Source organism: Centruroides sculpturatus, unplaced genomic scaffold (genome assembly GCF_000671375.1).
Source record: "Centruroides sculpturatus isolate CEXI.00-Female unplaced genomic scaffold, Cexi_2.0 scaffold72, whole genome shotgun sequence".
Lineage (NCBI taxonomy): Eukaryota > Metazoa > Arthropoda > Arachnida > Scorpiones > Buthidae > Centruroides > Centruroides sculpturatus.
Window position 1 is genome coordinate 250,159 of NW_019384336.1, and position 17,165 is coordinate 267,323.

The 17,165-nt window shown below is 40.2% G+C and overlaps 1 protein-coding gene across 2 annotated transcripts in view; it reads right to left on the minus strand.

Moving 5' to 3' along the window:
* Positions 1-16,437, minus strand: part of LOC111631798 (talin-2-like) — a 55,380-nt gene extending 38,943 nt beyond the window's left edge. Inside the window, exons 1-31 of one of the 2 annotated variants that reach the window (XM_023376113.1) lie at positions 15,963-16,437; positions 15,681-15,827; positions 15,521-15,618; positions 15,310-15,439; positions 15,112-15,200; positions 14,966-15,035; positions 14,751-14,893; positions 14,551-14,678; positions 14,240-14,303; positions 14,055-14,159; positions 13,609-13,698; positions 13,475-13,540; positions 13,302-13,403; positions 13,144-13,220; positions 8,930-9,024; positions 8,761-8,849; positions 8,646-8,666; positions 8,323-8,575; positions 8,028-8,079; positions 7,799-7,952; positions 7,624-7,725; positions 7,129-7,296; positions 6,882-6,983; positions 6,232-6,459; positions 6,011-6,142; positions 5,703-5,831; positions 5,519-5,632; positions 5,318-5,431; positions 3,921-4,055; positions 3,640-3,768; positions 181-264 (exon numbers count right to left, since the gene is read on the minus strand). In XM_023376113.1, coding sequence (XP_023231881.1) covers positions 181-264; positions 3,640-3,768; positions 3,921-4,055; positions 5,318-5,431; positions 5,519-5,632; positions 5,703-5,831; positions 6,011-6,142; positions 6,232-6,459; positions 6,882-6,983; positions 7,129-7,296; positions 7,624-7,725; positions 7,799-7,952; positions 8,028-8,079; positions 8,323-8,575; positions 8,646-8,666; positions 8,761-8,849; positions 8,930-9,024; positions 13,144-13,220; positions 13,302-13,403; positions 13,475-13,540; positions 13,609-13,698; positions 14,055-14,159; positions 14,240-14,303; positions 14,551-14,678; positions 14,751-14,893; positions 14,966-15,035; positions 15,112-15,200; positions 15,310-15,439; positions 15,521-15,618; positions 15,681-15,827; positions 15,963-16,392 — 3,840 coding nt within the window. In that variant the 5' untranslated portion in view covers positions 16,393-16,437. The remainder of the gene's footprint in view (positions 1-180; positions 265-3,639; positions 3,769-3,920; positions 4,056-5,317; positions 5,432-5,518; positions 5,633-5,702; positions 5,832-6,010; positions 6,143-6,231; positions 6,460-6,881; positions 6,984-7,128; positions 7,297-7,623; positions 7,726-7,798; positions 7,953-8,027; positions 8,080-8,322; positions 8,576-8,645; positions 8,667-8,760; positions 8,850-8,929; positions 9,025-13,143; positions 13,221-13,301; positions 13,404-13,474; positions 13,541-13,608; positions 13,699-14,054; positions 14,160-14,239; positions 14,304-14,550; positions 14,679-14,750; positions 14,894-14,965; positions 15,036-15,111; positions 15,201-15,309; positions 15,440-15,520; positions 15,619-15,680; positions 15,828-15,962) is intronic. The other variant, XM_023376119.1, reaches the window with a different exon arrangement.
* Positions 16,438-17,165: the final 728 nt, after the last annotated feature.

The following is a 17,165-nucleotide window of genomic DNA, read 5'->3' on the forward strand; positions in this document are numbered from 1 at the left end:
ATAAAAGATGACAATACCTTAACGAACCCTGCTGCCTTATTTTGTAAAATGCATTGAGTTTCATTTTGTATGTTGTTTTTGTATTTGTTTGTTTGTCTCGTCATGCAGGGGAGGCGTAACAAGCTTTTGCTATTCTCTCACCCGACATTAATAAATAAAGTCTTAAACGAATACGATTACCTGTGAAGCAGCAGTTAATAGTTGTGCCATCGCCGATCCAACTACTTTGGAAATGGCTCCTAATTGTAATGATGATGTTTCAATCTAAAATACATTACAATTTATAAATTAAGTTTATAGTAAATTTCAAAACTAAAGAAAAAATTATTATAATAAATATATATATTAATTGGATAAGGAATTATATAAAAATTTTAATTACAATTCTATAACTACATATCTACATTGTTTAACTCTATAGTTTTTTTCGATTTAACATTCCTAATATTCATAGAAACTTGTTCCTAGCATTAATCAGTACAGTTGGCCCCCCCTATAACACTTGATAATTCCGTTTTATATGAATTTCATGTTGTACGAGTCACTTAGATTTTACAAATATGTGTGCCGGGCTGTGAACGGCTCACGTATTTGTAAAATCTAAGTGACTTGTACAACATGGAATTCATATAAAACAGAATTACCAACAGTGTTATAGGGGGGGTCGACTGTAATTCTTACAAGGTTCAATTACATTTGGTAAGTTTTGTAGCCACTACAATGAATTTTCTCGCTATTAAATTAGCTCAATGTAATAAGTGAATTACAAGCAAATTTAGTAGCCCAGTGTAATTGGTACTCTGTGTGTGTATAAACTTGTTCACTCTTTTGAAGTTTGCACGCTAGCAAGTAGCACATCCAATGTAGCAGTAATTAAATCTTTAGCTATAACATTATTAAAATATCAAATTTAAACATTAAAAAAGCATTTGCATTTTGCATAATAGTTTTATTATAGAAAAATATTCGAATTGCTGATATTCTAACTGAAAATTGGTTCAATGATTCTATTTAATTTACACTGATAAATAAACATCACCGTACAAGATCAATTGTGTTGCCAGTCACGTGTTGATTGCATCACCTTCAAGTTCCATCTGTGAAACAAGGTCCGGCCTTGTTGTTTTGACCTTCTTGTGCCATTTCCTCTGTTATCTGTTTTCAATTTGACGTTTTTAATGGTGCTGTAAGAATGGTGGAGGAACTGACAACAGCCACATGTAGAGAACCAGTTTGGAACCAAAAAAACAAGAATAAAACTGCTTAGATCCCTGGATTTGGCTCCTAAAAATGATTAATAGAAAAAATAATGCAAAAAAGTTAAATTGAAATCAACAGGACCACTTGCATGGCCAGATCCAGACCCAAAAATGATCAAATTTGAAGGCGATTCGATCAACCCATAACTCATGATACAAACTGATCATGCAGGACCACATCCAATGCAGTAAGAAATGTTCTATGTTCAAATCCATTACAGTATTTTAAGAAATGACCTGATGATGAGGTGAAGACACCTTGAAAAATATTTAAGAAAATGCAAAAAAACTATTAGCAGCTTCCACTTAGCACACAGCAATGTAATATTTTGTTTATTTAAAATTTATAAAGACGATAATGTCGAAGGTTGTGGAAAATTCAGTACTGAAACTTCCGCTACCAAAACATATACTTGCATAGTACTACTAGTAATTGCAAAGCCTCATTTGAGTATATATTTCATATATACAATCTTTATACCAGGGCTTCCCAAACTGTGCGCCGCGACGCCCTGGGGAGTCGCGAGACGATACCCACCGGTCGCCTGCACACGACGTAATGAGTGAGTGCGCTGCGCATGCGTCTCATCACCCCGCTTCTCCAATTTCCCGCTCTTTCGTTTAGTCTTTTGTTTTCGTCGATTACAAGCATTGAAGAATCAGTGTTTTGATTTCAAGTGTGTTCTATTTAAATTGCGCATTGTAAAATGGATAACTTTATTCAAATAAATAGAAAACGTGTTGAAGACTCAGGAAAGAGTACAAAGGAAACTGTAGAAAAACGAAAAAAATACAGAAAATATGATGACCAATATTTAGATTTTGGATTTACTTACGTTAGCAAAGGAAATGTGGAACTACCCCAATGTGTTGTTTGTCATAAGGTGCTGGCAGCTGAAAGTATGCTTCCTAATAAATTGAAACGTCATTTAGAAACAGTTCACAGTAATTTACAAGGAAAACCGCGAGATTTTTTTGCAAGAAAATTGCGAGAACTGAAACATCAGTCGACATCCTTGTTTTCCAGAGCATCTATTTCCTCCAAAGCACTGCTCGCCTCTTATAAGGTCGCTCACCGTATTGCCAAATGCAAGAAACCACACACGATTGCTGAAGATCTTATTTTACCTGCAGCGATTGATATGGTATCAGTAATGATTGGNCATTACAACATTACAGGTTCTTGTTATTGTTGATTTATTTAACAGTTCGATAATTATTATTAATTAGCACATTGCTCACAATAATAATAGTTTAGATCTAGTGAATACAATTAATATAAAAGTTTTAACCAGTTTTCGTTTATAGAGATGCTAGGATTTTTATTTATACTATTTTGAGTTTTGATTATTTCTATACTTTCTTTGAATTTTCTTTTATATGTATCTTTTTCTCTGTGTAAAATATCTATATTATTTTTGTCTATATTACAATTATTTAAAAGGCAGTGTTCATGAAAAGCAGAATTTAGTCTACGATATTTCAAATCAGCTATATGTTCTTTCAATCGTACTTTAACTTTACGTTTAGTTTCACCTATATAAAATTTTTTATTTTTGCATGTACACGGAAAATTTTAACACGTATCAACTAAATAAAGATGAGAAAACCCGCCAAGTGTCTTAATTTATAGCACTTTATTGTGTTAGAAGCATAAATAGTCATTGTTAATTTGTGAAGTTGAAAACAGTACGTTTTTATAATGCTGTGCTTGAGCACATTATAAAAAAATTTTAAATGTAATATTAAATTTGTGTATTAAAACAAATAATAAAAATAGAACCATGAGTAAATCATAAGGGTGGAAATAAAATTACTAGTGAAAATGTGACCAAAACACTAACAAATCCAAATTAGACAAATTAAGGATAAGCAATTATATCCTATTCTCTGTAGAAATTTAGATATAGTTCTTCTACTGTAATAACAATCAAGAGGAATGTTGATAGCATTAAAAAAGTAATGGAAACTGCTAGAAACTTTAGCTATTCGTACGATCGTACACTAGTGGACCTATTTATATTTTCTTACAGAATAATTATGATACAAATATGTGTATGTCATAAGCCGTATGCCTAAATTTCCCATTTTAAGAAGCATCTAGCCATTTCTCGAAGCATTAGCACATCTGATAATAGACATTTGTTTCAGAATCTGTGTAGTTTTTGGGATCACTTCTTGAAATGTAAATTTGGTTTTTGTGAATATTGAAAAACAGGTGTCTATTTCAGCCTATGTCTAATGAAACTAGGCATATCTAATAAAATGCCTAGCTTCTAACAGTTTATGATGTGAAACGAAACAAAAATGCAGAAAAATATTTTAAATAACAATAATAATAAATTATATTTCATTTATATTTCAAATTAGATTTAATTACCGATTCGCCGGGTAACGGTTTCAGGTTTGACGACAAAGCGGCTTTCTTGATAGCTAATAATTCTTCGTTTAAATCGTGAATTTGTTCCAATGCGCTGTTAATTTCCAATGTTCCGCATGCTTCTTGTGCCTGCAAATTAATACATTTCTTATTCGGTTATGCAACGATCTTTCTTTCTTTCAGATAAATATTTAAAAAATTGAAACATTTCGCAAAGATTAAGAAAAATTTATACATATTTATGATTATTATTATTTATTATAATTAATAACTTTAATTACCTTGATAATTGCAGATCTGAGTTCTGCAAGAGCTGCTGCCATTTGTCTGAGAGCGTTACTAAGTTGCATAGAAGACGATTGATCGGCAACTGTCGGGAGAGCAGCTTTTGAAGAAGTAATCATTTTATTGCAGGGCTGTTGCAAAAAGAAATTATAATTATTTTAAAATATCTACTTGAAATCACGATTTAAAGAATCTTTATAAAAATTTAGTAGTACATTGTCAAACTTCAATTTAGTGCCACCGAAATCGGTACGTCTCTGAAATCGGTATTAAATTGAGTGTGGTGCCGAATTCACGTACTTCAAAGAATAAGAATTATATATATAAGTGAGATGTTTAAGTAATTTTTCTATAAAATACTTAAAGGAAAGTTTATCATCAAATATCGCTCCTACTAACAGAATGAACAAAAGAAATAACTGTTATTAATTTTAAACTGGGAAACACATAAAACCATTGCTATGTGCTCTTCCTACATGAAGAATAGAATCGTTATATATTAGTATACATGAGGAATAGTTAAATCAATTTGTAACAGTCGTGGGTTGCTATGAATCTGTCTAATAACATTGGTGTATTCAAGGGCTTTAGAATGCAGGTTATTTAAGGTAGAATTAATGTACATGACACGAAAAAAGATGCTTGAAACAGAGCCATGTTGTATTCCACAAAGCAGCATAAAATCTAAGTTCAAAATCATCAATTTTAATTTTAAAAGCTATAATAAAAAATTAATTATTAAGCCAGTAAATAAGAGTCGTATAAATCAAACTCTTTGCAGACAAAACATTCAACACATTTTTAAATTTGTTTTCACATTAAAAGTTTATGGAAACTTTTAAAATATATTTAAATGTAGCAATATCTCTATAAAAAAGATAAAGTTATTAACTTAAAACCATAAAAGTTCATTTAAAAACATTTTTAAAACAAATATGATAACCTATATATAATATACAGTATGTAACACTGCTGCTAAAGTATCTCAAGCCCACATGCAAGTCCTATTTTTTTGCACCCCTTAAGAATTATTTCCCCATTTTTTAATTGCCGTCAGAATTCCTTTTTATTGAGTATGGATAGAGTGAACGTCTGACAAAGTTAATATATACTAGTCCATACAACTTTATTATTTGCCAGAACAGGAACTCGCCACAAGGGCTACTTCGCACGTTTGATTGTGCAATATATAAATACATATAAGTATACAATACAAGCATTAAAGCTTGGAATGTTAGAGCTTGCAACTTTACTTTTTCAACATGGTGTTCCATTTTTTTGTCATTTCTTAATTCAAATGCGACACTTAATTTGAAATGTCTTTCGGCACTGCTCGACGATGGCATCCACGTGAACGTACGTAATATATATAATACATAAAAGTTGCACCAACCTGAATCATTTGTTCACAAGCATTTATTAGAGTCATCTGGGCATTGGGATTATCAATATCTGCCATAGTACCTTTAACACCTTGGACCACATGAGGAATAACTTCAGCTACTTCCTATTTAAAATTAAGTATATTTAGATTATATATTTGTAAAATTTTCAGTTATATATTTATGAGGTGTAAATTATATCTTTAACTTACTCTACAACTATCCATTAATTCTCCTTGAGTAACTTGATTGTTATTGTGGGGACGCACACCTTGAGCCGCTGCAATGTTTTGTGTTGCCATTGCGGCAGCGTGTTTTGCAGCATTCTGCAATATTCATTAAATATTAAACATCAATTACGCTACTTAAAATAAAATTTTGTATTAAGTCACTTACTTCGAGTCTGTGTATAAGTTTCCGCTTCAGGGCATTACTGGCGGCTGCGTTGGTGGCACTTCGCAGCTCTTCTGCCGCCCGACGCAGTGCCGCTTGTGATTCAGAATCGTGTGGATTACTGGCGCATCCCTAAATAAACAGATATGTTAAGAATTGTCAATATCTGCTATTATACGTTATTTTTACATTTCAATCTCATTATAGGTATTGGGTCCATTTATTAAAATCCGTAATATTTTAATTTATGTAATTAAATTTTATTTACAAAACACATTTATGCTTCGACTGGATCTCTTAACAAAATATACCTTAGCGGCTTCAACCATTTTAGAAGTAGCATCAGCTAATAATTTTGCAGCAGCCAGCAATCTTTTTTGGACGTCGGAATCCGGCTGTGTTTCGGCTTCACCCTTGATAGATCCGATCAAATGAGATGTTGCCTAGAATTAAATAAATTTACAAAAATATTAATAAAAACATAATTTATAAAATGTCAGTTTTCATAGTCAATTTTTGTCCTAAATTTTACCTTTGCCAATATTTTAGCCTGACGAACCATCTCCGTAGCATCGCCGGTACTACTGAACAACCTGTCCGTGGCATCGAGAATTGTGTCCACCGCGCCATCGTGAGCCGACGTTCTGGCCCCCTTTTCTGGAAATGTTCGAACGTGATTTAAAAGATCCGACAAAGCTTCGTTTACTTGTGTAACTGCTGTTGCCGAATCTCTCAACAATTTTTCGTCGTCAGTTGCTTCCTAGATATTATAAAATATGCTTAAATAAAACTGTCTTCATGCAAAATTAAACAAACAGTTTCAACACGTGAATTTTGAAAATACCTGACATGCTTTCAAAATACCGTCGACAGCTTTGGCAACTTCTTTTGTTGCTTCAATTAGTTGTTNTGGCATTCCAGCAACATGTTACAACACAGTTTCAAAGCAAAATATTTCTAAGGAACAAGAGAGCAAGCATATTTAATCACAATGCTATTGTTTGTTGTTATTGCAATTTAAATTATTCATATTCTCGGGTTATTGCTACATGTAAAATTGGTGGTCGTAAGCAACAATTTTTCGTCATCAGTTGCTTCCTAGATATTATAAAATATGCTTAAATAAAACTGTCTTCATGCAAAATTAAACAAACAGTTTCAACACGTGAATTTTGAAAATACCTGACATGCTTTCAAAATACCGTCGACAGCTTTGGCAACTTCTTTTGTTGCTTCAATTAGTTGTTGACGACAATTGGGATTGTTGATTGTGGGAGCAACAACCTAGAAAAGTGTTATCTTTACGTACAACTTATAAAAGATTAAGTTTTATAAAATAAGAATAATGATTATAGTTTAAATTCTTTTAACTGACATTCCTTTAATTTAAAAATTTTAAATATAATGTTTAACAAGAATTTACAATTACTTTTGCACAAGCAACAAGCTGCGAAGTAGCCAATGCGCACTGAGTTGCGGCATTAATGACTTTGTTTTGTATGGCTTGATCGTCACATTTACTTGCTACATTTTTGGCTTTCAATACAAGATTTGCTGTTGAATTTGCCACTCTCTTTGCTAATCCCAAGAGGATATCCTAAAATAAGTGAATATATAATTATTTCTCTATTTAATTATTTATTAAGATAAAAACAAAACTCTCTATAACCTGTGCTTCTTTATCAATACCATCTTCTTCACCAATAGTATATAATACTGCATGACTATATTAAATTGAGTGTGGTGCCGAATTCACGTACTTCAAAGAATAAGAATTATATATATAAGTGAGATGTTTAAGTAATTTTTCTATAAAATACTTAAAGGAAAGTTTATCACCAAATATCGCTCCTACTAACAGAATGAACAAAAGAAATAACTGTTANTAATTATTTATTAAGATAAAAACAAAACTCTCTATAACCTGTGCTTCTTTATCAATACCATCTTCTTCACCAATAGTATATAATACTGCATGACTAGCTTCTCCGACGCGACTTGCGGCATTCAGCAGATTCTGTCGCGGCTGTAAGACATTTCGACGGTTATCAAAAGCGAACATTTTACAATTTCGTGTTAAGAGTATTTAACTCAAATACCTCTTTGCTTTCCGGTTCGGCGGCCTTCAACAGGTCAGAAAACGCCGAACATAAATTACGAGTGGCATCAATCAACTTGTCTCCGGTTAAATCATCATCCATTAGAGCCGCAATCATCTTAACGTCTTTAGACATTTCTGTCAAATTGGTAGCTCTGTTTGACAAAATTTATTGCATTAATATCATACTGAAAAGTTGATTTATAAATGAATTAATTCTTAAAACTTACATTGTTGATATTGCAGCTCCTACAGCAGGATGATCGACTTCTTCTGGTGGACCTATTAGATATTAATTATTTACAGATTAATTATCAACAATAAATCTATTGTTTAGCATTATAATAGAAAATGTTTTGAGAAAGCTTGATTAAATATACTTTATAATTTTTGTATTAAACAGTATAAAAAATAAATTTCTGTCAAAAATATTTTGAATGTTTGTTTGAACTTCTTATACATATAACAAGATTCTTTGTTTTAAAAACTATGCTAAAAATCTCACAACTAAAAATTACATCTTACCTGATGTTAAAGTGATGACTTGAGCAGTTGCAGCATTCATAGCTGCCACTTGAGAGGATACGTTTTGTTTCTTAACGTCCATCGTATTCTGTTTCCACTGCAGGGATGCCGGATCCGTACCCAAGTCGGGTAACTGTATACGAGACTGTAATTCTTTCTGAGCGGAATCTATCGCTTCTCTTCCGGCTCCGATCGTACTCAACAGAGCTCTCTGAGGCTCCGACATGGCACTGTGAACTCTCGGATGTTGAGGCTTTAAATAGAGTATATTTAATTAATAATTTTATTTTATTGCAAACTTATTTACTTAAAATCAATCTCACCTTCTTACTAAATTTCATCAACTAGTAAAGCATGAAAAATTTCAAACTTTACATATACTTTCTCTACCTTAAGCTACTTTTTATTCTAGAAAATAAAATTATATGTCAAACTTACTGTTTTGGGAGAATATGCTGTATGAGCTTGACCTTTTATTTCTCCAAACTGAGCTCCTTGCATCTGACCGGCCGTATAAGGTTGAGCTCCTACGAAAAAGATATAAAAATATAAATTAATTGGTCGAACTGCTTTTCTCGATTAATAACATCATCTTAATATATAGCACCGTTTGCTCCGGGTCTCATGACTGCCGGGAGAGCTATCGACCCCGAAGTTGGATGAGACGGTTTGGCAGCTGGCGTATTTTGAAGAATGGTAGCTCTGTTAAGAAAAATTGTCATCAAACTTAATGGCATATTTTAAAATACACTATAGAACATGAAAATATATTAATATAAAATAAATATTATTGTATTAATGAAGAAAAGAAAGAAATTTAATATCTATATTAAATACAAGGGATGATCATCTAATTCATAGAATTCGTCCCACTTTTATCGCCATACTTATTTCTGTGAAATAAGCCAGTTGTGTCTTTCAAAGTGCTGCAAACAGCCTCGGTATGTGGCGATAGACTCAGTCGGTCTCAATTCTTTTTTAAATCTTGTTAAGTCTATCACCGACAATCACTTTAAAGCAAACAAATAAAACAAGATTCGTATCTCTTGATACGGCTCTTAGTTTTATTTGTATTATTCCAAACACAAAATGTATATTTGCATCCCGAAACACAACACACAGAGATTCTCAGAATAAAAAACCTTTGTTGTGCCATTTGTGACTTTGCACTTTATAATGTAAAACAGTTTCTGCATGCAACAATGCTAAACCACGCACTGTCAATATTATTTAGCCAGTATTACAATTAGAACCAAGGTTGCATATGTATTTATCAGACACGTAAAGGGTCACAATGAAAATACCTAAGAAGTAAGGTTTATCCAAAATGTTTAATCCATTCATTTTGAACAAATGATCGAATAAACAAACGGTGGCATTCCAGCAACATGTTACAACACAGTTTCAAAGCAAAATATTTCTAAGGAACAAGAGAGCAAGCATATTTAATCACAATGCTATTGTTTGTCGTTATTGCAATTTAAATTATTCATATTCTCGGGTTATTGCTACATGTAAAATTGGTGGTCGTAAGGCATATAAAGTGTACTTTAGTAAGCTTCTCGACCAAAAACCATAGTTGTCTAAGCAATCAACCGGTCTTTTGGCATTGCCAAACAAACCTCAACAGAAGTGGCGAGAAAGATGGCCGGTCAGACAAAGAAGGAATACCCATTAATCAAAAGAAGCTTTCAGGAACAAGAAATCGGCAAAATCAAAACTAAGCTCCGTTACGAGTCGGTCAAAAAAGCCAGAGCCGCCCCTAGGGCCGGGCAACTGGGGCAACTGCCCCGGGCCCCGCACTTAAGAGGATACAGCACAATAATGTTTTATAATTAAAATGTAACAACTAGTACTTCAACGTAAAACTTAATTTTAAAGTATAATTGTAAGGTACGCTGGAAAAATCTTACGAATCTCGATTTCTCGATACAACTTTGCTACTAATTGATTTTATGATCTACGAAAAGAATAACTGTTTAATGTATAAATTCAAATATATTTGTGTTTGTTAGTGTTCTATTAGTAGTTATTTTTTTTTATAAAAGAATAATTACCTTAAAAATAATCAAAATAATAATAAAGAAAAAAACACTTTTTATAATATAAATTGTAAGTTGGCGGTATGTAACCTACAACAAAACTAGGTGCCAAGTCAGTGTAATTGTAGTTAGCACTGCATAGAACATTTATACACTCGAGCATATTGTAAGCTTATGTTTCAATTAAACAAATTTATGCTGCTTAATGGTACTAAATAGAATTAATTTCAACATTCGAAGCAAGAATGGCAGAACATAGGCTATAAGACGTATAAAAGATAAAGAAACAAACAATTGACTCTCATTGTTTGAATCGTAGAAATACCTGACAAACAAGAACTAAATGAAGTCAAAATTAATGATTATTTTATTGGTTTTTCTGCTTTGCCGAAAAGTACAGGATTTGATTTATCAGAGGAATTACGTAACAACTTAAAACTTTAAATATTTCTTCGAACGATTGCCGTGGACAAGCTTACGACAATGGGGCTAACACGGTAGGCAAGAGGAAAGGCCTGCAAGCGAGGATTTTGGAAAAAAATCCGGCAGCATTTTTTGTGTCACGTTCCGCACACAATTTAAGGTGATGCGGCTTCCTCGGTTCCTACGGCTATGACATTTTTTGGAACACTTTCGAGACCGTATACACTATTTTCCACGTCCGCTCACGGGTGGGCTATTTCAATGAAACATTTAACAAATTCAACTCTAAAACCATTATCAGATACACGTTGGGAATGCCAAACAAATACTGCGAAGACAGTTAGATTTGATTTAGACAAAATTATAATAGCATTAGAAGAATTAAATGACGTGACAGAGGATTCTAGTGTAAAAAGTGAAACAGATTCCTCGAGAAATATGCACGACTCTTCCAAATCTGGCCATTAGTTTAAGAATATTAACAATTCCTCCCGTCCCACTGTCCCACGCAACTAATTTTACGTAGGCCTACGACGGTGCCTCGTAATTCGAACGTAATTCATTCCAGGGTCGTTCGAACTCCGAAGCAATTTTTCCATAAGAAATAACGGAAAGCGAATTAATTCGTTCGCCGATCCCGAACGACACCCATTTCGATAGACTTATAACTGCCAATACACATTATTTAATGTAAAAATAACACAATTACGTGCCCTAATAACAAATTAAAACACGAAAACGATAAATAAAACACATAAATAATGTATAATAAAATGAAAATTGCACTTACTGGTGGCGGAACGTTTTTGCATATTTTTAGCAGCCGCCCGTTACTTAGCATAGTCGCGCGATTTAATCGTAACAGTCGCGAAATTTAACACGTCATCGCTAACGAGAGATTGTATTCTTTGTTTAGAAGCTTATTTCGGCCATATTTTGTTTTAATAAAATCGAGTCGAAATGTCTTCGGATAAAAAGCTACTCTTTGCGAATTTCGGAAAGGATAAAACGCCGTACAAACAGTAAGAGAGGTTCGTAACGCGTATGGATGACTCTGGAGTTTACGATTCGAACTCCGAAGCATCGTTCGAAACCCGGGGAAATTTTCGTCGAATTTAGCGTTCGAAGTACGTGGTACCACTGTAGTTATTTATTGGTCAAAACCGCATTCCTCGTTTTCGAGGCCAAGTCTTGTATTGTCTTGTAGTATCTAGTTGGGCACGAGCTTCTAGACTATATCCCCCGTGGTAAAGTGTGACGTAATTGTCACGTAACAGTAGTCGTACGGTCTTTACGCGGGGAATAATGCCTTTCGGGAGGTCTTTTTAAGGGTAACTGGACCCTATTTGGGCGTTACAGACCTGGCGGGTGGGCCAATCCCACACGGAATCGGAGTTTCAGGCTTCTTGTGTCTCCGGTGGCCAGATTCGGCACCTCTACGTACGGATGGACACTGTCGAAACGTGTTTCCGAAGAACGGGGATCCCCAAAGCCATCGACGTCGACCCCCGGGGGGTGGCTTTTATGTTTCGGAAACGGTTGGATTAAAAATTGCCAGTCCAATGGGTTACGTATACGACAGTTGGAAACGTCGTAAATTTGCGCGCGGTAAGTAGATGTTTTCTGCGTAAACGGCGCGTGATTAATAACGGCCCAACGAGTTTAATTAGCAAGAAAGAAATAAATAAAAAGAGAAAGGGCCAATAAAAAGTAGAGGAATCGTCGAAGGGGTCGACTGTGGAAAAAGTTTGGAGATCCCGACGGTAGAAGGACTCGGCACGCTACGTAACAATTAGGCGGAGAAGAAGACGTCACGGGGTTCTACATCGAAAACGCAGACAGTTAAGTTTTATTTGGAACGAAATTCTTACATCATTGCATTTTTTCATCGCCATTATTTTCCGTTCCCTCAACATTACCGGTGCTCCGAAAGGCATCCGATCGGGAGGCAACTCTTCCACGTCCGTCCAAAAGATACGCATCCCAAAATGCACGTGACGGCAGAGGCGAGCGCCAATCGCGAGACGGAACATCCAGCATCAAAACTCCTCGACAATAAGGGAAAAAACGGCGCAAATTAAAAGATACGCGTTAGTTACTCCACGATATCCGAGTAACGTAACGAATCGAATTAACCGAAATAAGAGTTAGCCCTAACAATTAACACCGGCCGTTATTCCCTAGTACAGTTAAGGGGGTCGGTACGCGTTACGTAATTTTGCTGGCGGGTAGGAGCGCGAAGGGGCTCCGCAGCGCGGCGCGTTAATAACGCGTCCGAGCCCGCGAACGAGCGCGGCGAGAAAGCGAAGGCGAGGAAAGGAAAGAGAGAGAAGAAGGAATCTTTGGAAACACGTACTTGGCGGGCGAGACGCTGTCTTCGACCATGGTGGATCCTTCGTCTCCTTCGATCCCGAAGCGATCTTTGGCCTTTTTCTAGATCGGAAAGAGCGAGACGTCAGTTTGTATCCTAAGGTGGCGCGCGGGTCTTAAAAGAAAATTAGGGGGTGGACCTACTTTTTTCAGAATGATGTCGATGTAACCGGCGATGAGTTGAGAGATTTGCTCCCCTTCCGTCGTCTGGACCGAGTAGTAGGAGTCCGAATAGTCCCCGAAGTCCTAGCGAAGAAACAACGAGTTTATTAATAACGGGAGGGCGAACGAGAGGGGGAAAGAAGTGGAATCCTCACCAGAGTGAAGCTGTTGGGCGAAGCGGCCCATCTTCTGACGGTGGTCAGAGGCCAGGTCTTCATGATCTGAAAGGAGGAGGCGGGAGATGGAGCGGGCGACTCTTCCGACCAAAAAACGCGCCGGATCCACTTACCTCTTTGGTCCTCTCGTCCAAGCGCAGGACGCTGTCTTTGGTGACGCCCAACAACCGGGGGACCAACTTGTTCTTCCCCTTCATCTTCTCCTGAAAAGGTTAACCCGCCCGAAATTAAAGAAATTCGCTCTGGCCGGCGGAAAAACCAACGCTCGACGGGTCCGTCCGGTCCTTCCGAATTCCGAATAAACGGCGTTTCGCGAACCCCCCGTAAAAATTCCCACACGTCGAATAATCGATTAGAGACGAGGGGCGATCCGTTCCGGGAATTTCTTCCCCGTCTTTAACGGAACTTCTTCCTTTTCGGACCGGAAGGGGAAAGAGGTAAAGTCTCCCTCCTTCCGGGGACCGAAATTTCCAAACGCGACCGTTTTCCTCTTCCCGGGAGGTTTTTCGAGCGGAAGAGCGGACGAACCCCCGGTGGTAGAGCGTAGTCCGGGTCCTACCTTGACCAGGAAGAAAGTGACTCCGTAGGTCTTGAGGGATCGGGCCAGAGACACGTACTTGACTTTGGCGTCCAACTCGGCCAAGCCCGCGTAGTTCTTGTGTTCCTGAAAGGAAGAGCGCCCGAAATTAATCGATATTCGGCCGGAGACGGCCAAACGCCCGGCCCGTCCGGTCGGGTACTCACCGAGAACACTTTCTTCTCGATCCCCTTCATTTTGCAGAAGTTCTTGGGCAGAAACTCTTTCAAACTGCGGAAACGAAAGAGAATTTTAACCTTCGATCCCTCCGATGGTTCCACGTCCACGAGGAGGGAGAATTTCCGGTTAACCGGGAGGAACGCGAAGAGCTCTTTCGGAAGAATTCACCCGTACCTCGAGGAACCGCCCTGTTCCTCCGCGAAAACCCATTTCCACGCTCCCGATTTCCGGATTCTACCTTACCCCCCCCTTCGGCCCGCAGACGCAACCCCTCCGAATAGGCAAGGAAGAAACTCACTCTAGAAATCCGGGCTTGTGTTTGGACTCGACGTGGTCCCCGAACTGGATCTGGCACTGGATGCCGGCGAACTGGCAGGCCTGGTCCACCGTCACCGGGTGGGTCTCGTTCAGAATGGCGTCCCGGGCCTGTGACGAAATTCCAATGGAAACGGGGTACGAACCGGCGGAAAGGAGGGAGAAGAGGGGGAAAATACCTACCTGAACGTAGAGAAGGTTGAGTTGGACCGGATCGCGAGAATCCACGTTCTGGTCAGAGAAGAAGAATTTCCTCCTCAGCAGGAGGGTCTCCTCCTCGTTGATGCCCTGTTCCCTCAGGGTCATGGAATGATCCACCCAGTCCACTGCCGGTTAAAGAAAGAAAAATAGGAACCGTGCCGAAAATCGGGCGGAAAGGTAAAAACGGAGAGACTTACGATCGTCGTCGGTCTTCAACTTCTTCTTCAACTGTTCCATCTTCTGGTCTCTTTCCTTGTCTTTCTTTTCCTGCGAGAGAAACTAGAATTAGCTGGGGCGGAAGAGAAAGCCGGGAGAGAACAAAGGGTGCAGAGGGGCGCCGAACCTTTTTAAGAGTGAGAGTGCCGGTAGAATTCTCCTTGATCTCCTCCGGAAGATCCCTGACCAGGGAAAACTCGTCGTGGTTGGTGATTCCTGAAAGAAATCGGGCAATTGAACCAGACGAAAGAGGCAGTCCGTCGAGGTCCACCGGAGCCCTTCCTCTCCTCCGCGAGAACGGAGGAGGAGAGGAAGGGCGGCTCACCTATTTTGGTGCAGACGACGACCATGAGGTTGGCCACGGGCTGGCTGTCGTCCACCAGAACGGTCTTGACCGTCCCGTCCAGCATCCTGACTCGAAGAGGGCGAATCTTCCTCCGATACTCCAGAAGATCCTGGGGAAGAGAGGGGAAAAGGGCGTCAGACGGGCCGGTAATGCCGGAAAAAGAGGAAACTCGGGTCGACCCCGGACTCACCCCGGTCCTGAGCAGGTAATACTCCAACTGCCTTCCGGGCTCGAGCCAAACTCCCTTGCGGGGGTCTTCGTCGGCCAGGAACAGGCCATAGTCTTTGGCTGGAATAAGAAGAGAGGTTAGGCGCGGAGGGAGAGGAAGGGAAGCGGAGAGGGGTACTCACGTTGTCCCAGATTGGCTTCGGTGATCTTGTCCCTGACGATCCTGCAGGCGTCGTACACAAGGGTGGTGGGTTCGAACTGAATGGTCTTGACCACGTTCTTCTCCACCACGCCGACCTTCAGCGACAGCGCCATTCTTCGGGCTTTATCTGGGAGAAGAGATCGGCGGTCAGAAGGCCGTCCTCCTCTTCCCGGAGGGAGGAAGAAGTCGGCTTCTCCGCGCGCCCGGGCGGCAGGTGAGACGGCGGCGGCGGCGCCGCACCTGGAAGGGCTCCCGGACTTACCGCGGCGGCCCCGGGCCCGAGGACAGACCGATCTTCCTTCCGCCGCGCTGCCCGTTCGCCGGCCCAATGACCGCTCGGCGCTCGGCCTGCCCGCAGGCCCACCGACCGCTGCGCGGTGTCCGTCCGCGCATGGCGGCGCATGCGGCCTTCTCCCGCCCGGCGACGGGCGGCCGCTCCTCCTCCCTCCGCCACGGCCCGCCGCCCCATTCGTCGGCGAAGCCCCGGCCGGCGCTTCGGCGGGCGGAACGGCGTCCAATCCCCGTCCGCCGCGTGGCCGACGCCGATTGGCGGCCCCTTCGCGCACGCCGGGAGGAGGAGAGAGCGGCGCCGCGGGAAAGGGGGAGGAAGAGGGCCCGCCGGCGGGCTCCCCTCTCCGGGGTCGACGAACCGGGGAGGCGCCGACGGATCTCCGTCTCGGAACGTGTCGCATTGCGGAGCCCGTCCCGGGACCCGCCGCATTGCGCAGCGGGCAGAGAGGACGTTTCCCGCTCCCGTTGGGAGGGCGACGGAATCTGGGAGGAACGCCCGTCCCCGGAAGGTGGGACGACGGTTTTTCTCGCTGGAAAACGCAGAGCGACGGGGCGGAAGGGGGGTCTTTCCTCCGTCCACCTACGGGTTCCTTTGCGTTTGGAATTTACACCTCGTTCTTCCCGGGAGAGGGAAGCGGAAGAGTGAGAGAAGAACGGACTCTTTGAACGGAATCCGGAAGAGAAAAACGAAAGTATTCCGTCGCCCTTCGCACAGAGCCACCGAACTTGTTGGGGGAAACACGCGTCCGAATTCTCTCCGCGACGGTCCGAAAATCGTTTCCGAAAAACGTAGAGGAGCGCCGGAGCAAAAACGGAACGGCAGCCAAAAGATTCGGGTCCCGTTCCGCAATTTCCGGGAGGAAATCGGAACTCCGCGCGGCGCTTTAAAGAGTTTTTGGAGAGACCTCTCCAAAGGGAACGGGAAGACCCGGGTTAAACGTGGACGGGACAGAGGAAGACCGAGAGGACCGCCGGCGGAAGCGACGCGCTTCGACGTAGAAGGAAGCGAAAACGGCTCGCGCCGGCGGAAAACGTGTCGTTTCGCCCGACCCGGACGTCGCCGTTCTCCGGACCGGAAGAGAGACGACGAAGACCGACGGCCGCGGCGGGAAACCGGTTGTCTTCCCACGTTTCGCCTCGGCGTGGGAAGAAAGGAATCCGACGGTCGAACGGG